The 24,078-nt window shown below is 40.3% G+C and overlaps 1 protein-coding gene across 2 annotated transcripts in view; it reads left to right on the plus strand.

Moving 5' to 3' along the window:
- Positions 1–1,025, plus strand: part of PLA2G4A (phospholipase A2 group IVA) — a 56,499-nt gene extending 55,474 nt beyond the window's left edge. For both annotated transcript variants that reach the window (XM_085882265.1, XM_085882264.1), the window contains one exon: positions 646–1,025. In XM_085882265.1, the coding sequence (XP_085738391.1) occupies positions 646–786 (141 nt within the window). In that variant the 3' untranslated portion in view covers positions 787–1,025. The remainder of the gene's footprint in view (positions 1–645) is intronic.
- Positions 1,026–24,078: the final 23,053 nt, after the last annotated feature.

A 24,078-nucleotide genomic window follows, 5' to 3' on the forward strand; every position in this document is an offset into this window, starting at 1 on the left:
TGCAATCAAAGGCCACAAAAGTCATGGGAAACCACCAATCCTTGCTTTTCATTGATGGACATAGTTTTACTAGTAAGTCAGCCCATTGTAGGACACTCACCTCTGAGCTGGCTAGCTTGGATTGCTATCCTGACTCAGCTGTAAACTGTCATCTCAGTGTTTCATAGGCAGAGTGAGTCAACAATGTGTGCCATCCCTCGGATGGACATTAAATGGGTGTCCCGTCTGCCAGCATTTGTTGGTGGACATTAAAGATGCCACAGTGTCCTTTGCGAAGAGCAGGCGAGCTATCGCCAGCGCACTGGCCAAATTCCAGCCCTAATCAGTGGCACAGCCACGCCCTCAGCCAATGATGCTGCAATGCAGCCTCGTGCTGAAAACGAACGAAGAAGAAGCCCATTGTAGTGAAAAACATCTCCCATGAGATCCTGTGATATAATGACTGTGCTTGCATCCCCTTAAAGCACTACAAAAGTCCTGGAAGCATGAAAACGATCGAGATGGAGTTTTGATGGAATAATATATTTATTCATCTTTATTATTGTTCGTTTTCATAGCATGGAAGCAGAATCTGCGCTGAGGTCATATCAATAACATAGACTGTGTATGTGTGTCCTCTTTGCCCCATGTGACTATACCTGACAGATGATAAAGGATGCATTGTCGGAAGGTGTGCGGCGTCGGCAAGAAAACCCAAGATGCCTGCTCTCGACAGTCTCGCTCTCTGACTTGAGACTCCCAGTGGTTCGCAAGCGGAAGCGCAATAATGAGACTGATGGACCTTGACTTCATTTCAGCACAGCTTCTCAGGACCCATATCCTCAGAATGGGAACATGGGCGAGCATGACCGTTGGGGAGCACCTTGAATCAAATACAGTATCTCCTCAATGGGTGCTGATTGTACAAATAAATACCCTGAAGTGTGTACAACGATCATTCTAAAGTAATATTTTATAGTATAGTGGTTCTTTAAAATAATACTATTGTAGATTACATGCTGCTATTAAAGGAAGGATGAACATGAGTGAGTGTGTGATTGCATTGTGACATTACGAAACACAAGCCTGCACACTCTACAACCCCAGCTACCTTTTCCACTGCTACTCTGAATTTACCCACAATACACATCACCTGCTTCAAATTCACATTCTAAATGTTTTTTGGTAATACGTGAACCTTGCTGGGATCTTTCCTGGGAAAGCCACATTTCAAACCTCGCCTCCAAAGCCAGTCGCCGACTGGGAATCCTCCGTCGTGCAAAGTCCTTCCTCTGCCCACCTGAGCTCCTGACCACTTACAAAGCTTTCATCCACAACCTGATGGAGTACTGCTCTCCCCTTTGGGCTGGTGCTCCTGCCTCTCACCTTTCTCGGCTTCACACTGTGGAAACCAAGGCATTTTGGATCATTGGTATCTCCCGTGATAAGGCTGAGTCTTTGGGTCTCTTACCCTCTCACCGTAGGCAGGTCGGTGGTCCTTCTGTCTTCTGCCGTCTCCTCTCCAGTCTCCACCCCCGCCCCTGCTCTGTCTGTGATCTGTCCCGCCCATTTTTCCACAAGGCCCTCAAGGTCCGCCAACAACCCCCTTCTGGTGAAACTACCAAAATCACATATCACGTTACTCCCGTGATATGTGATTATTGGCATCTCCCGCGATGAGGCTGAGTCTTTGGGCCTCTCACTGTCTCACCACAGGCTGGTCGGTGGTCTTTCTATCTTCTGCTGTCTCCTCTCCAGCCTCCCCCCCCTGCTCTCTCTGCGATTTGTCCCCACCACATTTCTGCCGGGCGCTAAAGGTCCGCCAACAACCCCCTTCTGGTAAAACTACCAAAATCGTGAATCACTGCTCACCTTCACTCTTTCATTCCTCTTTTTTCCCACCTTTGGAATAAACTCCCTCACTCTATTCAATCCCATTCTTCCCTCCAGGCTTTCAAAACAGCTGTTCACCACCACCTCTTATCTTATCTTCCCCCATCCAAATCCTCGATCTTTTCTACCCCCGATAATCCACCCAAGCCCACTTCCTTCAAATTCCCTGCTTTCCTTCCTGAAAATCCCTGTAACATCCATCTTGTATTCCCCATGTTCCCCGCTCCATCCCTCTCCCTTCCACATATCTCCTAACGTCTCTGTTCCCAACTGTTTTGTCCTTCCCACTCCCGTCCCTCTTGTCTCATGCCCCCCTTGTTGTGCGTTATGTGTTCGCTCTCATACGAGCCTCGACAAGGTATACAAAAAATTGGACTGTATTTGCATGAATAAGGTTCCCAGTGTAATACGTGTTGTTTTGCTTGGTACATCCTAAAGTACACGCTATTCGATGAAACACACGCATTTCTGCATTAGAATAGTGATTTGGAACAAAAAAAAGTGCAAAAAACGTTCGAAGAACGAGATTTTGTGTCAAAAAAAAACTGAGGAATAAGGTTATATAATTAGTTTTTTTTTTTTTGTATACCTTGTTGAGGCTCGTATGAGAGCTAACACACAACTCACAGCAAGGAGGCATGAGACAAGAGGGGCGGGAGTGGAAGGGACAAAACAGTGGGGAACAGACACATTAGGTGAACTGTGGAAGGGAGAGGGATGGGGATGGGACGGGGAACATAGCGAAGAGAAGATGGACATTTCAGGGACTTTCAGGAAGGAAAGCAGGAGAAATGAAGGAAGTGGGCTTGGGTGGATTATCGGGGGTAGAAAAGATCGAGGATTTGGATGGGGAAGATAAGAGGTGGTGGTGAACAGCTGTTTTGAAAGCCTGGAGGGAAGAATGGGAAAGAATAGAGTGAGGAAGTTTATTCCAAAGGCGGGAAAAAAGAGGAATGAAAGAGTGAAGATGAGCAGTGATTCGTGATTTTGGTAGTTTTACCAGAAGGGGGTTGTTGGCGGACCTTGAGCGCCCTGTGGAAATGTGGTGGGGACAAATCGCAGAGAGAGCAGGGGGGGCAAGGCTGGAGAGGAGTCGGTAGAAGACAGAAAGACCACCGACCAACCTGCGGTGATTGAGTGAGAGGCCCAAAGACTCAGCTTCATTGCGGGTGATGCCGATGATCTTAAATGCCCTGGTTTCGACAGCGTGAAGCCGAGAAAGGTGGGAGGCAGGAGCACCAGCCCAGAGGGGAGAGCAGTACTCCATCAGGCTACGGACAAAAGCTTTGTAAGTGGTCAGGAGCTCAAGAGGGCCGAGGAACGACTTAGCACGACGGAGGATTCCCAGTCGGCGACTGGCTTTTGAGGCGAGGTTGGAAATGTGACTTTCCCAGGAAAGTTAGGAATTACAGGGTGTCGATAGATTCCCGTTCTCAATTCGTACCATAATTTTGAAACTCATGAAATGGGATACAACGATGCGCTTTGCTACATGTGGACACCCTGCACATATCTTCTTCTACAAGTTTTTCCAATGACGTAGTAGATAATAAACCTGTTGGTGTTTCTTACCTGGTTCTGAGAACGTTATGAACGAGCCACGTATGTTGAGGACCAACAAGGGTGAAATCCATGAAATTCTAATCTCAGCAAATCAAAAGTTCAACACCCAGTGTTGCAGCATCCATTTAATGAACCTCTAATATTAGGGAACCATAAATACACGGATGAAGTAGGGTTGCTAAAGAGAGCCACAGGTGTATTTGCTGTGTAGTACAGTACTGTACAGGTGTGCAGGTTTTTGTTACTTTTACAAACGTGTAACCTCAGGTGATGCTTGCTGAAGTGTAATGATTGTCTGCATCATTCCATAGATTCTTTGACTTTTCTCGAGAATGTGGAGGCAGGTGAGGAAGGTCGCAATTCCACAAATGTGCGGGGTTTCTGGAGGGGGATGTGGCAGGGTTGAAGGGAGAGCTCACGTTGCGGAGCCTCCTGGGATCCGTGCCTGGCTCATACAATGCTCATGGGTCATCGTGATGCATATGCCAAACATACATCGTGAAATGAATCATTATGCGATTCAAATTGCGACTTGAAGGCAAGTTCGAAGATAAAGCAACCCAAACTGCCTGGAGGGGGAGGGACTGGAGTTCCTTGTAGAAGAGAAAGAAGACTCGAATGTGTGTGTGTGATTTAAGTTTTTACAAGGACCACGTGTCATACCGTCTGCACTCCCTGCCTTAAGTGTGGAGTGGTTACATTTACAGGACAAAAACTCTCAAGCTCAAAACTGATATAACATCCTGGGACCACCTGGGAGTTTCATCCTGTCAAGTCAAACCTTAGAAGTAGTGGATGCAAAAGCTCTCAAGCTCAAAACTGATGCAACATCCTGGGACCACCTGGGAGTTTCATCCTGTCAAGTCAAACCTTAGAAGTAGTGGATGTGTTCAAGGAATTCGTTTATTTGAGGTCGAACCAGGCATCATGTTATTGACTAATTGAAGGGCGGCGGCAAAAACCATAATAAAGGGCGTTATATGACGTATGTCAGACATCACTAAAGGCTGGTGCAGCACCCTACCTGTGAAACACCAGTGGGACAGTTTCTAGTCAGGTGGGGAATCTGGCCCAGACTAGACAACACAAAGGTGAGGGTGAATGTGCTACCTCTGCGGAACCCCTTAATTAGGCCTTGATTAGGATTAGTCACCGATTTTATGGACTCAGACGATGTAAAGGACGAACACGGGACTGAGGTCACATGTCTGCTTTCGAACCCGTAGTGGTTGCTCATGGTACTCCTGGTACGTCATCCACGGTGGTGAAAGTGGATTACCTTAAACTACGTCATTAACATGCATCGGTAATTGAGGGCAGGGTGAGATCTGTATTTATCATCGAATTATGGAGTTACACATATTAGGACAAACCTGCCTTACAGGTATGAACAATGGACTGGAGAGGTTATTCCAACTTTGACCATTGGGTCCAAAGATGGATGGATCGGGATGTGGATGATGATTTCCCTTAAACTCTGCGAGATATTGTTGGGATGATGGCTTGAATGTATACAGGGAGTCAAACTCGGATTGCCAAGAGCCGGACAGGTTGTTGGGAGTTCGGAACTCGTTTGGTGAGAAATCGTTTGAGGGTGCACCGCGTGCAGGTCTGTACTTGTAGGTTGTTGGTCTCACGATGAATTGATACTATTGAAGCTGCTATTGATAATAATTAATGGGGCCATTCCGTCCATCGTCCCCAAACAGGTGAAACTTTCCCACCGAGTTCAGGTTTCCAACACGTTGGCAAGTTTCAGGTTTGAGGAATCGCCTTACCTGTGAACATTATATTCCTGCTGCAACTATATACAGGGTGTTCCAAATAGACCCACACAACTTTGATTGTTAATATATTTAGTACCACAAATGACAAATGACACAACCAGGGGGCCTCCACATATTTCATGAAAAAAAAAATTGTAAGGAAAAATGTATCTGTGAGTACCTGAATGGTAGTTGGTAGTTAGTGGAACAGGTATAAGATATTCATCTATAACAGATATAAGATATTCATCTATAACAGATATAAGATATTCATCTTATCTCATTCTCTATTTTATATAGAAGTTCAGATTGTTTGTTCTTGAAAAATATACTTTATGGATGAATGTAAACATGTCATCACCTTTTTAGTATTCCAAGGTAGGGTGGGCCTCCACTACCGAAGGCTGCCCAGGGACCACCACATGTCTAAATCCGGCCCTGCAGAAATGGCAGCAAAATGAAGTGTAATGTGCGAGTAAAGGTTCACACTGATGAGTGCCTCATTGTACAGAGAGAGAGAGAGTGAGTAGAAGAAACACATCTCGGTAGTGACACAATGTAGAAATTTGAAAGTGGAAGAAGGAAAGTGAAAGACAGGAATGGAGGCATACCATCGACAGACCATATCTCTTGGTGGTGTGTGCATATCCTGGACAGATGCACACACAATCAAGAGAGTGGAGAATTAGAAAAGATAATTGTGGATGAAAAAAAAATAGAAAGAACTTGAGAACATTGAATGACTGAGTGCTCCGCCTGAAGGCAGGTCCTTCACTGCTCGACAAAGATGATACGAGGTGGTTTGCCATTGCCTTCCCAGCAGTTAGTCAGGGCAGGAATTTATCATTTGTTCAGGAAGCTGGTGATAACTCACCTACTCTTGGCGAATAACCTGGTCATTAACATCCACCAACTAATGACAGCAGACAGGACAGCCGGCTTAACGTCCATCAGAGGAACTGCACACACTGGCATGACAATATGTCTATCTCTGCTTGCCTTGTGTGGTGCGATGTGCACAGATGTCTGTTATGCCCGGAGTGCATATTATGATAAGCAATGTGGCTCTTGCACTTTATCAAACATTCCCTCAATCCAAGGTGAAGATTCGATGATTTTTTTTTAGTTCCATCCATCCATTTTGACCATACTCTGTACAGAGAGCGTCGCTGCTGCCGAAGCAGTCTTCTGGGCTATTGGGCACAATCCTGGACGGGTCGCCACTCCGACGCAGGATACTCCAATGGTTCAACCATCCCAGCAAGCTGGTACTCATTTTGCCGACCTCGGAAGGATGACAGGATGAGTCAACCCCACCTGGTATTAATTCAACGGTAGGCAAAATTTTAACTCAGGATCCGAGTATCCCAAGCCCACCACCCTTACCATTATGCCAACACCAGGCATTTTAAAGTTCATTATTCTCTTAATGCAACATAATGTATGTCCACAAAGTAAATATAATTTAGAGGTAGGAAGAGGAAAGGGAAATAAAGATGGGCAGAGAAATGCAACAAGAAGGTGAAGACATGAAAGTCAAAAGTGATGAAAATACAGACAGAAAACTAAACGGGTACTCGGCAGAGTGGATGTGCCCAGATGCGGATCCAAATCCGGATCTTCACCAAAATCGAATCAGTTCACCTTCGTCACACACCCAACCTGTCCACCAAGTTTCGTCCAAATCCGTCCACAACGTTTTGAGATATCCTGCACACAAACAAACGGACAGGGGTGAAATCACAACCTCCGTCCACATTCAGTGGGCAGAGGATCAACTGCAGAAAATAAATAATAATAAGGAGAAAAATAGATAATGAAATATAGCTCCTACATTTAAATTTTAAGTGGTCTTCAAGAGAAAGGTCTTTCTCCCATGTTGATGTTTTCATCATATTTCCCACCAAAAACACCATCATGTAATATTCATAATTTTTCCAAAGAAAGGAACCGACCAATTCACGGTCAATGGAAACAAAATGGCGTACACGGCCCACGTGACCAGGACTTTCCAGACACGTCATGTCGTAACTCTCTCTATAAAAGGACTCGATGAGGATGCAGGAGTTGTAGTTTGAGGAATGAACAACCACCGACAGCACATTTACCTTTGAACAAGACCCTCTCTTAGACGTCACAATTGATCACCGATCCATAACCAAGATACCTACAATTCCTATCAATATCCGTGTATCCCTCCATCACCAATGCTTCGAGATACCTATCTAATTCCAGTTTAAACCTATCTACTTTTTCTGTTGCCGCTACCTTTGTAGGGGGAAAAAAATCCATGCATTAACCACTCTTTGAGTTAAGCACTTCGTCTACTTCTTCTTTTTACTCTGCAGCACATGGCTGCGGGTAGCATCATTTGTTGAGAGCCTGGCTTGTTCGGCTGGGGCAGTGTTCCTGCAGGTGAGGGCAGGAATTTGTAATTTATTCAGGATGGCGGTGATAACTCGCCCACTCTTTGCAAAGGACACTGTGGGACCTTGTACATTCACCAACTATTACCGGTAGACGGGACGCCCAATTTAACGTCCAACAAAGGGATGGCACACACATTGATACCTCGCCCTGCCTGCAAGACAACAGGACGACAGTTTATAGCTGGAGATTCCAACCCAGGCCAGACAGTTCAGAGGCGAGTGTACGTACCTCTAGGGTCGAGGGTCTAGGGTCGAGGGTCTAGGGTCTAGGGCCTCTCGGCTATCTTGGCAGCCTTATTTCCCTATCAGAAGGACTATTTAATGGAAATTTGAATGACAATGTCAACTGATCAGGATAGAGATGTGTTGCGATCAGGATGGATCAATCAGAACTCAGGAGGATGATGTGAAATGGACGGGATGGATCAGGATGAGGATGTTTGAATAAGGATGGATTAGGATGAGGATGTGAGATGGAAGCACCATGACGATATGAAATGATCAAGATAAAGATATGTTGCGATGAGGATGGTTCAGATGGATGATGTGAAATGATCAGGATGGATAAGGATGAGGATATGTTTGGATCAGATGGGTCAGATCGATGACATAATGGCATTTCCATGGACCTGATGGAACAAGGATGACAAGGTGAAAGATCAGCATGGATCACGATGAAGGCGTGACGGGATCAGGATTGGCCAGGACAAGGACGTGTTTGGATCAAAAATGGATTGGGATGAGGCTGTTTTGGGATCAGGAAGTGTCAGGGTGAAGACATAAGGCATTAGGACGAGTAGTTGATGGAATCAGGATGACGATGTGAAATTATCAAGATCGTGGTTTGGGATGAATATGTGTTTGGATCAGGATGTACTGGGATGAGGATTTCTTTCAATGAGGATGGGTCAGGGTGAGGTTCTGGATGACTTAATGGTTCTGGATGAGTATCTAATGTAATCAAGATAACGTGATATGATCAGTATATCTTTTTATCAGGAAATATCAGGATGGATGAGGATGATGAAATGATAGGATTGAAATCATCAGTTCGTTTAAGTTCAGTCCCACAAATGCAGCATCACATTTTCCATCTGATTGCAACTCCACATACTGACCATACAGCTGCCAACACGTTTTTGCAGTCAGCAGTCACACTGAGTGTTTTTGTAATCAGGAGCCATACTGAGTGTTTTTGTCGTCAGGAGTCATACTGAGTGTTTTTGTAATCAGGAGTCATACTGAGTGTTTTGGTAATCAGGAGTCATACTGAGTGTTTTTGTAATCAGGAGCCATACTGAGTGTTTTTGTCGTCAGGAGTCATACTGAGTGTTTTTGTAATCAGGAGTCATACTGAGTGTTTTTGTAATCAGGAGTCATACTGAGTGTTTTTGTAGTCAGGAGTTATACTGAGTGTTTTGGTAATCAGGAGCCATACTGAGTGTTTTTGTAGTCAGGAGTCATACTGAGTGTTTTTGTAATCAGGAGCCATACTGAGTGTTTTTGTAGTCAGGAGTCATACTGAGTGTTTTTGTAGTCAGGAGTCATACTGAGTGTTTTTGTAATCAGGAGCCATACTGAGTGTTTTGGTAATCAGCAGTCATACTGAGTGTTTTTGTAATCAGGAGCCATACTGAGTGTTTTTGTCGTCAGGAGTCATACTGAGTGTTTTTGTGGTCAGCAGTCATACTGAGTGTTTTTGTAGTCAGGAGTCCTACTGAGTGTTTTGGTAATCAGGAGTCATACTGAGTGTTTTTGTAGTCAGGAGTCATACTGAGTGTTTTTGTAATCAGGAGCCATACTGAGTGTTTTGGTAATCAGCAGTCATACTGAGTGTTTTTGTAATCAAGAGCCATACTGAGTGTTTTTGTCGTCAGGAGCCATACTGAGTGTTTTTGTCGTCAGGAGTCATACTGAGTGTTTTTGTGGTCAGCAGTCATACTGAGTGTTTTTGTAATCAGGAGCCATACTGAGTGTTTTTGTCGTCAGGAGTCATACTGAGTGTTTTTGTAATCAGGAGTCATACTGAGTGTTTTTGTAGTGAGGAGTTATACTGAGTGTTTTGGTAATCAGCAGTCATACTGAGTGTTTTTGTAATCAGGAGCCATACTGAGTGTTTTTGTCGTCAGGAGTCATACTGAGTGTTTTTGTGGTCAGCAGTCATACTGAGTGTTTTTGTAGTCAGGAGTCCTACTGAGTGTTTTGGTAATCAGGAGTCATACTGAGTGTTTTTGTAGTCAGGAGTCATACTGAGTGTTTTTGTAATCAGGAGCCATACTGAGTGTTTTGGTAATCAGCAGTCATACTGAGTGTTTTTGTAATCAAGAGCCATACTGAGTGTTTTTGTCGTCAGGAGCCATACTGAGTGTTTTTGTCGTCAGGAGTCATACTGAGTGTTTTTGTGGTCAGCAGTCATACTGAGTGTTTTTGTAATCAGGAGCCATACTGAGTGTTTTTGTCGTCAGGAGTCATACTGAGTGTTTTTGTAATCAGGAGTCATACTGAGTGTTTTTGTAGTGAGGAGTTATACTGAGTGTTTTGGTAATCAGGAGTCATACTGAGTGTTTTTGTCGTGAGGAGTTATACTGAGTGTTTTTGTAATCAGGAGCCATACTGAGTGTTTTTGTAGTCAGGAGTCATACTGAGTGCTTTTGTAATCAGGAGTCATACTGAGTATTTTTGTAGTCAGGAGTCATACTGAGTATTTTTGTAATCAGGAGTCATACTGAGTGTTTTTGTAGTCAGGAGTTATACGAAGTGTTTTTGTAATCAGGAGTGAAACTGAGTGTTTTTGTAATCAGGAGTCATACTGAGTGTTTTTATAGTCAGGAGTTATACTGAGTGTTTTTGTCGTCAAGAGTTATACTGAGTGTTTTTGTAGTCAGGAGTTATACTGAGTGTTTTTGCAGTCAGGAGTCATACTGAGTGTTTTTGAAGTCAGGAGTTGTACTGAGTGTTTTTGTAATCAGGAGTCATAGTGAGTGTTTTTGTAATCAGGAGTCATACTGAGTGTTTTTGTCATGAGGAATCATACTGAGTGTTTTGTAGTCAGGTGTCATAGTGAGTGTTTTTGTTATCAGGAGTCATACTGAGTGTTTTTCAGTGAGGAGTCATACTGAGTGTTTTTGTAGTGAGGAGTTGTACTGAGTGTTTTTGTAATCAGGAGTCATACTGAGTGTTTTTGTAGTCAGGAGTTATACTGAGTATTTTTGTAATCAGGAGTCATACTGAGTGTTTTTGTAGTCAGGAGTTATACGAAGTGTTTTTGTAGTCAGGAGTTATACTGAGTTATTTTGTAGTCAGGAGTTATACTGAGTGTTTTTGTAATCAGGAGTCATACCGAGTGTTTTTGTAGTCAGGAGTTATACTGAGTGTTTTGTGGTCAGGAGTCATATTGAGTGTTTTTGTTGTGAGGAGTTATACTGAGTGTTTTTGTTGTGAGGAGTTATTCTGAGTGTTTTGTCGTCAGGAGTCATACTGAAGGTTTTTGTCGTCAGGAGTCATATTGAGTGTTTTTGCAGTCAGGAGTTATATTGAGTGTTTTTGTAGTGAGCAGTCATACTGAGTGTTTTTGTTGTGAGGAGTTATTCTGAGTGTTTTGTCGTCAGGAGTCATACTGAAGGTTTTTGTCGTCAGGAGTCATATTGAGTGTTTTTCAGTGAGGAGTCATACTGAGTGTTTTTGTCGTGAGGAGTTATACTGAGTGTTTTTGTAATCAGGAGTCATACTGAGTGTTTTTGTAGTCATGAGTTATACTGAGTGTTTTTGTAGTCAGGAGTGAAACGAAGTGTTTTTGTAATCAGGAGTGAAACTGAGTGTTTTTGTAATCAGGAGTCATACTGAGTGTTTTTATAGTCAGGAGTTATACTGTGTTTTTGTCGTCAAGAGTTATACTGAGTGTTTTTGTAGTCAGGAGTTATACTGAGTGTTTTTGCAGTCAGGAGTCATACTGAGTGTTTTTGAAGTCAGGAGTTGTACTGAGTGTTTTTGTAATCAGGAGTCATAGTGAGTGTTTTTGGAATCAGGAGTCATACTGAGTGTTTTTGTCGTGAGGAATCATACTGAGTGTTTTGTAGTCAGGTGTCATAGTGAGTGTTTTTGTTATCAGGAGTCATACTGAGTGTTTTTCAGTGAGGAGTCATACTGAGTGTTTTTGTAGTGAGGAGTTATACTGAGTGTTTTTGTAATCAGGAGTCATACTGAGTGTTCTTGTAGTCAGGAGTTATACTGAGTATTTTTGTAATCAGGAGTCATACTGAGTGTTTTTGTAGTCAGGAGTTATCCGAAGTGTTTTTGTAGTCAGGAGTTATACTGAGTTATTTTGTAGTCAGGAGTTATACTGAGTGTTTTTGTAATCAGGAGTCATACTGAGTGTTTTTGTAGTCAGGAGTTATACTGAGTGTTTTGTAGTCAGGAGTCATATTGAGTGTTTTTGTTGTGAAGAGTTATACTGAGTGTTTTTGTTGTGAGGAGTTATTCTGAGTGTTTTGTCGTCAGGAGTCATACTGAAGGTTTTTGTCGTCAGGAGTCATATTGAGTGTTTTTGCAGTCAGGAGTTATATTGAGTGTTTTTGTAGTGAGCAGTCATACTGAGTGTTTTTGTAATGAGGAGTTATACTGAGTGTTTTTGTAGTGAGGAGTTATGGTGAGTGTTTTTGTCGTCAGGAGTCATACTGAGTGTTTTTATGGTCAGGAGTCAAACTGAGTGATTTTGTAGTGAGGAGTTATACTGAGTGTTTTTGTAGTGATGAGTTATACTGAGTGTTTTGTAGTCAGGAGTTATACTGAGTGTTTTTGTCATCAGGAGTCACACTGAGTGTTTTTGTAGTCAGGAATCATACTGAGTGTTTTTTAATCAGGAGTTGTATTGAGTGTTTTTATAGTGAGGAGTCATGCTGAGTGTTTTTGTTGTCAGGAGTCATACTGAGTGTTTTTGTTGTCAGGAGTCACACTGAGTGTTTTTGTAGTCAGGAATCATACTGAGTGTTTTTTAATCAGGAGTTGTATTGAGTGTTTTTATAGTGAGGAGTCATGCTGAGTGTTTTTGTTGTCAGGAGTCATACTGAGTGTTTTTGTTGTCAGGAGTCATACTGAGTGTTTTTATAATTAGGAGTCAAACTGACTGTTTTTGTCAGCAGGAGTCATACTGAGTATTTTGTACTCAGGTGTTATACTGAGTGTTTTTGTCGTCAGGAGAAACACTGAGTGTTTTTGAAGTCAGGAGTCATACTGAGCATTTTTGTAGTCAGGAGTTATACTGAGTGTTTTTGAAATCAGGAGTTATACTCAATGTTTTTGTAATCAGGAGTCATACTGAGGGTTTTTGTAGTCAGGAGTTATACTGAGTGTTTTTGTTGTCAGGAATCATATTGAGTATTTTTGTCATCAGGAGTTATACTGAGTGTTTTTGCAGTCAGGAGTTATATTGAGTGTTTTTGTAGTGAGGATCATACTGAGTGTTTTTGTAGTCAGGAGTTATACTGAGTGTTTTTGTAGTGATGAGTTATACTGAGTGTTTTGTAGTCAGGAGTTATACTGAGTGTTTTTGTCATCAGGAGTCACACTGAGTGTTTTTGTAGTCAGGAATCATACTGAGTGTTTTTTAATCAGGAGTTGTATTGAGTGTTTTTATAGTGAGGAGTCATGCTGAGTGTTTTTGTTGTCAGGAGTCATACTGAGTGTTTTTGTTGTCAGGAGTCATACTGAGTGTTTTTATAATTAGGAGTCAAACTGACTGTTTTTGTCAGCAGGAGTCATACTGAGTATTTTGTACTCAGGTGTTATACTGAGTGTTTTTGTCGTCAGGAGAAACACTGAGTGTTTTTGAAGTCAGGAGTCATACTGAGCATTTTTGTAGTCAGGAGTTCTACTGAGTGTTTTTGAAATCAGGAGTTATACTCAATGTTTTTGTAATCAGGAGTCATACTGAGGGTTTTTGTAGTCAGGAGTTATACTGAGTGTTTTTGTTGTCAGGAATCATATTGAGTATTTTTGTCATCAGGAGTTATACTGAGTGTTTTTGCAGTCAGGAGTTATATTGAGTGTTTTTGTAGTGAGGATCATACTGAGTGTTTTTGTAGTCAGGAGTTATACTGAGTGTTTTTGTAGTGAGGAGTTATACTGAGTTGATTTTTTAATCAGGAGTCATACTGAGTGTTTTTGTAATCAGGAGTCATAGTGAGTGTTTTTGCAATCAGGAGTCACACTGAATGTTTTTGTCGTGAGGAATCATACTGAGTGTGTTGTAGTCAGGAGTCATCGTGAGTGTTTTTGTAATCAGGAGTCATACTGAGTGTTTTTGTAGTCAGGAGTTATACTGAGTATTTTTGTAATCAGGAGTCATACTGAGTGTTTTTGTAGTCAGGAGTTATACGAAGTGTTTTTGTAGTCAGGAGTTATACTGAGTTCTTTTGTAGTCAGGAGTTATACTGAGTGTTTTTGTAATGAGGAGTCATACTGAGTGTTTTTGAAGTCAGGAGTCAAACTGAGTGTTTTTGTAATCAGGAGTCATACTGAGTGTTTTTGTAGTCAGGAGTTTTACAAAGTGTGTTTGTAGTCAGGAGTCATACTGAGTGTTTTTGAAATCAGGAGTCATACTGAGTATTTTTGTAGTCAGGAGTCATACTGAGTGTTTTTGAAATCAGGAGTCATACTGAGTGTTTTTGTCGTCAGGAGTCATACTGAGTGTTTTTGTCATCAGGAGTCAAACTGAGTGTTTTTGTAATCAGGAGTCATACTGAGTGTTTTTGTAGTCAGGAGTTTTACAAAGTGTGTTTGTAGTCAGGAGTCATACTGAGTGTTTTTGAAATCAGGAGTCATACTGAGTATTTTTGTAGTCAGGAGTCATACTGAGTATTTTTGTAGTCAGGAGTCATACTGAGTGTTTTTGAAATCAGGAGTCATACTGAGTGTTTTTGTAGTCAGGAGTCATACTGAGTGTTTTTGTAGTCAGAAGTTATACTGAGTGTTTTTGTCGTCAGGAGTCATACTGAGTGTTTTTTAATCAGGAGTTTACTGAGTGTTTTTGTAGTCAGGAGTTATATTGAGTGTTTTTGTAGTGAGGAGTCAGACTGAGTGTTTTTGTCATGAGGAGTTATACTGAGTGTTTTTGTAGTGAGGAGTCAAACAGTGTTTTTGTAGTGAGGAGTTATACTGAGTGTTTTTGTTGTGAGGAGTTATACTGAGTGTTTTTGTCGTCAGGAGTCATACTGAGTGTTTTTGTATTCAGGAGTCATGCTGAGTGTTTTTGTGGTGGGGAGTTATACTGAGTGTTTTTGTCATCAGGAGTCATACTGAGTGTTTTTGTAATCAGGAGTCATGCTGAGTATTTTGTGGTCAGGAGTTATACTGAGTGTTTTTGTAGTCAGGAGTTATATTGAGTGTTTTTGTAGTGAGGATCATACTGAGTGTTTTTGTTGTCAGGAGTTATACTGAGTGTTTTTGTAGTGAGGAGTTATACTGAGTGTTTTTGTGGTCAGGAGTCGTACTGAGTGTTTTTGTGGTCAGGAGTCATACTGAGTGTTTTTGTAGTCAGGAGTTATACTGAGTATTTTTGTAATCAGGAGTCATACTGAGTGTTTTTGTAGTCAGGAGTTATACGAAGTGTTTTTGTAGTCAGGAGTTATACTGAGTGTTTTTGTAATGAGGAGTCATACTGAGTGTTTTTGAAGTCAGGAGTTATACTGAGTGTTTTTGTGGTGAGGAGTCATACTGAGTGTTTTTGAAGTTAGGAGTTATACTGAGTGTTTTTGTAGTGAGGAGTCATACTGAGTGTTTTTGTAGTGAGGAGTTATACTGAGTGTTTTTGTAGTGAGGAGTCATACTGAGTGTTTTTGAAGTTAGGAGTTATACTGAGTGTTTTTGTCGTGAGGAGTAATACTGATTGTTTTTGTCGTGAGGAGTCATTCTGAGTGTTTTTGCAGTCAGGAGTTATACTGAGTGTTTTTTAATCAGGAGTTATATTGAGTGTTTTGTTCTGAGGAGTTATACTGAGTGTTTTTGTCATCACGAGTTATACTGAGTGTTTTTGTAGTGAGGAGTTACACTGAGTGTTTTTGTGGTCAGGAGTCATACTGAGTGTTTTTGTGGTCAGGAGGCATACTGAGTGTTTTTGTAATCAGGAGTCATACTGAGTATTTTTGTAGTCAGGAGTCATACTGAGTGTTTTTTAATCAGGAGTTATACTGAGTGTTTTTGTAGTCAGGAGTTATATTGAGTGTTTTTGTAGTGAGGAGAAATACTGAGTGTTTTTGTCGTGAGGAGTTATACTGAGTGTTTTTGTGGTCAGGAGTCATACTGAGTGTTTTTGTGGTCAGGAGTCATACTGAGTGTTTTTGTGGTCAGGAGTCATACTGAGTGTTTTTGTGGTCAGGAGTCATACTGAGTGTTTTTGTGGTCAGGAGGCATACTGAGTGTTTTTGTCATCAGGAGTCATACTGAGTGTTTTTGTAGTCAGGAGTTATACTGAGTATTTTTGTAATCAGGAGTCATACTGAGTATTTTTGTAGTCAGGAGTTATACGAAGTGTTTTTGTAGTCAGGAGTTATACTGAGTGTTTTTGTAATGAGGAGTCATACTGAGTGTTTTTGAAGTCAGGAGTTATACTGAGTGTTTTTGTGGTGAGGAGTCATACTGAGTGTTTTTGAAGTTAGGAGTTATACTGAGTGTTTTTGTAGTGAGGAGTCATACTGAGTGTTTTTGTCGTGAGGAGTCATACTGAGTGTTTTTGTCGTGAGGAGTCATACTGAGTGTTTTTTAATCAGGAGTTATATTGAGTGTTTTGTTCTGAGGAGTCATACTGAGTGTTTTTGTCATCACGAGTTATACTGAGTGTTTTTGTAGTGAGGAGTTACACTGAGTGTTTTTGTAATCAGGAGTCATACTGAGTGTTTTTGCAATGAGGAGTCATACTGAGTGTTTTTGTCATCAGGAGTTATACTGTGTTTTTGTAGTGAGGAGTTATACTGAGTGATTTTGTAGTCAGGAGTCAAACTGAGTGTTTTTGTAATCAGGAGTCATACTGAGTGTTTTTGTGGTCAGGAGTCATACTGAGTGTTTTTGTAGTCAGGAGTTTTACAAAGTGTGTTTGTAGTCAGGAGTCATACTGAGTGTTTTTGAAATCAGGAGTCATACTGAGTATTTTTGTAGTCAGGAGTCATACTGAGTGTTTTTGAAATCAGGAGTCATACTGAGTGTTTTTGTAGTCAGGAGTCATACTGAGTGTTTTTGAAATCAGGAGTCATACTGAGTGTTTTTGTAGTCAGGAGTCATACTGAGTGTTTTTGTAGTCAGAAGTTATACTGAGTGTTTTTGTCGTCAGGAGTCATACTGAGTGTTTTTTAATCAGGAGTTATACTGAGTGTTTTTGTAGTCAGGAGTTATATTGAGTGTTTTTGTAGTGAGGAGTCAGACTGAGTGTTTTTGTCATGAGGAGTTATACTGAGTGTTTTTGTAGTGAGGAGTCAAACAGTGTTTTTGTAGTGAGGAGTTATACTGAGTGTTTTTGTTGTGAGGAGTTATACTGAGTGTTTTTGTCGTCAGGAGTCATACTGAGTGTTTTTGTATTCAGGAGTCATGCTGAGTGTTTTTGTGGTGGGGAGTTATACTGAGTGTTTTTTTTATCATCAGGAGTCAAACTGAGTGTTTTTGTAATCAGGAGTCATGCTGAGTATTTTGTGGTCAGGAGTTATACTGAGTGTTTTTGTAGTCAGGAGTTATATTGAGTGTTTTTGTAGTGAGGATCATACTGAGTGTTTTTGTTGTCAGGAGTTATACTGAGTGTTTTTGTAGTGAGGAGTTATACTGAGTTGATTTTTTAATCAGGAGTCATACTGAGTGTTTTTGCAATGAGGAGTTATACTGAGTGTTTTTGTAATCAGGAGTCATACTGAGTGTTTTTGTAATCAGGAGTCATACTGAGTGTTTTTGTAGTCAGGAGTCATACTGAGTGTTTTTGTAATCAGGAGCCATACTGAGTGTTTTTGTAGTCAGGAGTCATACTGAGTGTTTTTGTAATCAGGAGCCATACTGAGTGTTTTTGTAGTCAGGAGTCATACTGAGTGTTTTTGTAGTCAGGAGTCATACTGAGTGTTTTTGTAATCAGGAGCCATACTGAGTGTTTTGGTAATCAGCAGTCATACTGAGTGTTTTTGTAATCAGGAGCCATACTGAGTGTTTTTGTCGTCAGGAGTCATACTGAGTGTTTTTGTGGTCAGCAGTCATACTGAGTGTTTTTGTAGTCAGGAGTCCTACTGAGTGTTTTGGTAATCAGGAGTCATACTGAGTGTTTTTGTAGTCAGGAGTCATACTGAGTGTTTTTGTAATCAGGAGCCATACTGAGTGTTTTGGTAATCAGCAGTCATACTGAGTGTTTTTGTAATCAAGAGCCATACTGAGTGTTTTTGTCGTCAGGAGCCATACTGAGTGTTTTTGTCGTCAGGAGTCACACTGAGTGTTTTTGTGGTCAGCAGTCATACTGAGTGTTTTTGTAATCAGGAGCCATACTGAGTGTTTTTGTCGTCAGGAGTCATACTGAGTGTTTTTGTAATCAGGAGTCATACTGAGTGTTTTTGTAGTCAGGAGTTATACTGAGTGTTTTGGTAATCAGGAGTCATACTGAGTGTTTTTGTCGTGAGGAGTTATACTGAGTGTTTTTGTAATCAGGAGCCATACTGAGTGTTTTTGTAGTCAGGAGTCATACTGAGTGCTTTTGTAATCAGGAGTCATACTGAGTATTTTTGTAGTCAGGAGTCATACTGAGTGTTTTTGTAGTCAGGAGTTATACGAAGTGTTTTTGTAATCAGGAGTGAAACTGAGTGTTTTTGTAATCAGGAGTCATACTGAGTGTTTTTATAGTCAGGAGTTATACTGAGTGTTTTTGTCGTCAAGAGTTATACTGAGTGTTTTTGTAGTCAGGAGTTATACTGAGTGTTTTTGCAGTCAGGAGTCATACTGAGTGTTTTTGAAGTCAGGAGTTGTACTGAGTGTTTTTGTAATCAGGAGTCATAGTGAGTGTTTTTGTAATCAGGAGTCATACTGAGTGTTTTTGTCGTGAGGAATCATACTGAGTGTTTTGTAGTCAGGTGTCATAGTGAGTGTTTTTGTTATCAGGAGTCATACTGAGTGTTTTTCAGTGAGGAGTCATCCTGAGTTTTTTTGTAGTGAGGAGTTATACTGAGTGTTTTTGTAATCAGGAGTCATACTGAGTGTTTTTGTAGTCAGGAGTTATACTGAGTATTTTTGTAATCAGGAGTCATACTGAGTGTTTTTGTAGTCAGGAGTTATACGAAGTGTTTTTTGTAGTCAGGAGTTATACTGAGTTATTTTGTAGTCAGGAGTTATACTGAGTGTTTTTGTAATCAGGAGTCATACCGAGTGTTTTTGTAGTCAGGAGTTATACTGAGTGTTTTGTGGTCAGGAGTCATATTGAGTGTTTTTGTTGTGAGGAGTTATACTGAGTGTTTTTGTTGTGAGGAGTTATTCTGAGTGTTTTGTCGTCAGGAGTCATACTGAAGGTTTTTGTCGTCAGGAGTCATATTGAGTGTTTTTGCAGTCAGGAGTTATATTGAGTGTTTTTGTAGTGAGCAGTCATACTGAGTGTTTTTGTTGTGAGGAGTTATTCTGAGTGTTTTGTCGTCAGGAGTCATACTGAAGGTTTTTGTCGTCAGGAGTCATATTGAGTGTTTTTCAGTGAGGAGTCATACTGAGTGTTTTTGTCGTGAGGAGTTATACTGAGTGTTTTTGTAATCAGGAGTCATACTGAGTGTTTTTGTAGTCATGAGTTATACTGAGTGTTTTTGTAGTCAGGAGTTATACGAAGTGTTTTTGTAATCAGGAGTGAAACTGAGTGTTTTTGTAATCAGGAGTCATACTGAGTGTTTTTATAGTCAGGAGTTATACTGTGTTTTTGTCGTCAAGAGTTATACTGAGTGTTTTTGTAGTCAGGAGTTATACTGAGTGTTTTTGCAGTCAGGAGTCATACTGAGTGTTTTTGAAGTCAGGAGTTGTACTGAGTGTTTTTGTAATCAGGAGTCATAGTGAGTGTTTTTGTAATCAGGAGTCATACTGAGTGTTTTTGTCGTGAGGAATCATACTGAGTGTTTTGTAGTCAGGTGTCATAGTGAGTGTTTTTGTTATCAGGAGTCATACTGAGTGTTTTTCAGTGAGGAGTCATACTGAGTGTTTTTGTAGTGAGGAGTTATACTGAGTGTTTTTGTAGTCAGGAGTTATACTGAGTATTTTTGTAATCAGGAGTCATACTGAGTGTTTTTGTAGTCAGGAGTTATCCGAAGTGTTTTTGTAGTCAGGAGTTATACTGAGTTATTTTGTAGTCAGGAGTTATACTGAGTGTTTTTGTAATCAGGAGTCATACTGAGTGTTTTTGTAGTCAGGAGTCATACTGAGTGTTTTTGTAGTCAGGAGTTATACTGAGTGTTTTGTAGTCAGGAGTCATACTGAGTGTTTTTGTAGTCAGGAGTCATACTGAGTGTTTTTGTAATCAGGAGTCATACTGAGTGTTTTTGTAGTCAGGAGTTATACTGAGTGTTTTGTAGTCAGGAGTCATATTGAGTGTTTTTGTTGTGAGGAGTTATACTGAGTGTTTTTGTTGTGAGGAGTTATTCTGAGTGTTTTGTCGTCAGGAGTCATACTGAAGGTTTTTGTCGTCAGGAGTCATATTGAGTGTTTTTGCAGTCAGGAATCATACTGAGTGTTTTTTAATCAGGAGTTGTATTGAGTGTTTTTATAGTGAGGAGTCATGCTGAGTGTTTTTGTTGTCAGGAGTCATACTGAGTGTTTTTGTTGTCAGGAGTCATACTGAGTGTTTTTATAATTAGGAGTCAAACTGAGTGTTTTGTAGTGAGCAGTCATACTGAGTGTTTTTGTAATGAGGAGTTATACTGAGTGTTTTTGTAGTGAGGAGTTATGGTGAGTGTTTTTGTCGTCAGGAGTCATACTGAGTGTTTTTGTGGTCAGGAGTCAAACTGAGTGATTTTGTAGTGAGGAGTTATACTGAGTGTTTTTGTAGTGATGAGTTATACTGAGTGTTTTGTAGTCAGGAGTTATACTGAGTGTTTTTGTCATCAGGAGTCACACTGAGTGTTTTTGTAGTCAGGAATCATACTGAGTGTTTTTTAATCAGGAGTTGTATTGAGTGTTTTTATAGTGAGGAGTCATGCTGAGTGTTTTTGTTGTCAGGAGTCATACTGAGTGTTTTTGTTGTCAGGAGTCATACTGAGTGTTTTTATAATTAGGAGTCAAACTGACTGTTTTTGTCAGCAGGAGTCATACTGAGTATTTTGTACTCAGGTGTTATACTGAGTGTTTTTGTCGTCAGGAGAAACACTGAGTGTTTTTGAAGTCAGGAGTCATACTGAGCATTTTTGTAGTCAGGAGTTATACTGAGTGTTTTTGAAATCAGGAGTTATACTCAATGTTTTTGTAATCAGGAGTCATACTGAGGGTTTTTGTAGTCAGGAGTTATACTGAGTGTTTTTGTTGTCAGGAATCATATTGAGTATTTTTGTCATCAGGAGTTATACTGAGTGTTTTTGCAGTCAGGAGTTATATTGAGTGTTTTTGTAGTGAGGATCATACTGAGTGTTTTTGTAGTCAGGAGTTATACTGAGTGTTTTTGTAGTGAGGAGTTATACTGAGTTGATTTTTTAATCAGGAGTCATACTGAGTGTTTTTGTAATCAGGAGTCATAGTGAGTGTTTTTGCAATCAGGAGTCACACTGAATGTTTTTGTCGTGAGGAATCATACTGAGTGTGTTGTAGTCAGGAGTCATCGTGAGTGTTTTTGTAATCAGGAGTCATACTGAGTGTTTTTGTAGTCAGGAGTTATACTGAGTATTTTTGTAATCAGGAGTCATACTGAGTGTTTTTGTAGTCAGGAGTTATACGAAGTGTTTTTGTAGTCAGGAGTTATACTGAGTTCTTTTGTAGTCAGGAGTTATACTGAGTGTTTTTGTAATGAGGAGTCATACTGAGTGTTTTTGAAGTCAGGAGTCAAACTGAGTGTTTTTGTAGTCAGGAGTTTTACAAAGTGTGTTTGTAGTCAGGAGTCATACTGAGTGTTTTTGAAATCAGGAGTCATACTGAGTATTTTTGTAGTCAGGAGTCATACTGAGTATTTTTGTAGTCAGGAGTCATACTGAGTGTTTTTGAAATCAGGAGTCATACTGAGTGTTTTTGTAGTCAGGAGTCATACTGAGTGTTTTTGTAGTCAGAAGTTATACTGAGTGTTTTTGTCGTCAGGAGTCATACTGAGTGTTTTTTAATCAGGAGTTATACTGAGTGTTTTTGTAGTCAGGAGTTATATTGAGTGTTTTTGTAGTGAGGAGTCAGACTGAGTGTTTTTGTCATGAGGAGTTATACTGAGTGTTTTTGTAGTGAGGAGTCAAACAGTGTTTTTGTCGTGAGGAGTTATACTGAGTGTTTTTGTTGTGAGGAGTTATACTGAGTGTTTTTGTCGTCAGGAGTCATACTGAGTGTTTTTGTATTCAGGAGTCATGCTGAGTGTTTTTGTGGTGGGGAGTTATACTGAGTGTTTTTGTCATCAGGAGTCATACTGAGTGTTTTTGTAATCAGGAGTCATGCTGAGTATTTTGTGGTCAGGAGTTATACTGAGTGTTTTTGTAGTCAGGAGTTATATTGAGTGTTTTTGTAGTGAGGATCATACTGAGTGTTTTTGTTGTCAGGAGTTATCCTGAGTGTTTTTGTAGTGAGGAGTTATACTGAGTGTTTTTGTGGTCAGGAGTCGTACTGAGTGTTTTTGGGGTCAGGAGTCATACTGAGTGTTTTTGTGGTCAGGAGTTATATTGAGTGTTTTTGTGGTCAGGAGTTATACTGAGTGTTTTTGTAGTGAGGAGAAATACTGAGTGTTTTTGTAATCAGGAGTCATACTGAGTGTTTTTGTGGTCAGGAGTCATACTGAGTGTTTTTGTGGTCAGGAGTCATACTGAGTGTTTTTGTAGTCAGGAGTCATACTGAGTGTTTTTGTAATCAGGAGTCATACTGAGTGTTTTTGTAGTCAGGAGTTATACTGAGTGTTTTTGTAATGAGGAGTCATACTGAGTGTTTTTGAAGTCAGGAGTTATACTGAGTGTTTTTGTGGTGAGGAGTCATACTGAGTGTTTTTGAAGTTAGGAGTTATACTGAGTGTTTTTGTAGTGAGGAGTCATACTGAGTGTTTTTGTAGTGAGGAGTTATACTGAGTGTTTTTGTAGTGAGGAGTCATACTGAGTGTTTTTGAAGTTAGGAGTTATACTGAGTGTTTTTGTCGTGAGGAGTAATACTGATTGTTTTTGTCGTGAGGAGTCATACTGAGTGTTTTTGCAGTCAGGAGTTATACTGAGTGTTTTTTAATCAGGAGTTATATTGAGTGTTTTGTTCTGAGGAGTTATACTGAGTGTTTTTGTCATCACGAGTTATACTGAGTGTTTTTGTAGTGAGGAGTTACACTGAGTGTTTTTGTGGTCAGGAGTCATACTGAGTGTTTTTGTGGTCAGGAGTCATACTGAGTGTTTTTGTGGTCAGTAGGCATACTGAGTGTTTTTGTAATCAGGAGTCATACTGAGTGTTTTTGTAGTCAGGAGTTATACTGAGTGTTTTTGTAGTTAGGAGTTATACTGAGTATTTTTGTAGTCAGGAGTCATACTGAGTGTTTTTTAATCAGGAGTTATACTGAGTGTTTTTGTAGTCAGGAGTTATATTGAGTGTTTTTGTAGTGAGGAGAAATACTGAGTGTTTTTGTCGTGAGGAGTTATACTGAGTGTTTTTGTGGTCAGGAGTCATACTGAGTGTTTTTGTGGTCAGGAGTCATACTGAGTGTTTTTGTGGTCAGGAGTCATACTGAGTGTTTTTGTGGTCAGGAGGCATACTGAGTGTTTTTGTTGTCAGGAGTCATACTGAGTGTTTTTATAATTAGGAGTCAAACTGAGTGTTTTGTAGTGAGCAGTCATACTGAGTGTTTTTGTAATGAGGAGTTATACTGAGTGTTTTTGAAGTGAGGAGTTATGGTGAGTGTTTTTGTCGTCAGGAGTCATACTGAGTGTTTTTGTGGTCAGGAGTCAAACTGAGTGATTTTGTAGTGAGGAGTTATACTGAGTGTTTTTGTAGTGATGAGTTATACTGAGTGTTTTGTAGTCAGGAGTTATACTGAGTGTTTTTGTCATCAGGAGTCACACTGAGTGTTTTTGTAGTCAGGAATCATACTGAGTGTTTTTTAATCAGGAGTTGTATTGAGTGTTTTTATAGTGAGGAGTCATGCTGAGTGTTTTTGTTGTCAGGAGTCATACTGAGTGTTTTTGTTGTCAGGAGTCATACTGAGTGTTTTTATAATTAGGAGTCAAACTGACTGTTTTTGTCAGCAGGAGTCATACTGAGTATTTTGTACTCAGGTGTTATACTGAGTGTTTTTGTCGTCAGGAGAAACACTGAGTGTTTTT

The sequence above is a fragment of the Eptatretus burgeri genome, chromosome 5 (genome assembly GCF_056783735.1).
Source record: "Eptatretus burgeri isolate ZD-2024b chromosome 5, Ebu_testis_v1, whole genome shotgun sequence".
Classification (NCBI taxonomy): Eukaryota; Metazoa; Chordata; class Myxini; order Myxiniformes; family Myxinidae; genus Eptatretus; species Eptatretus burgeri.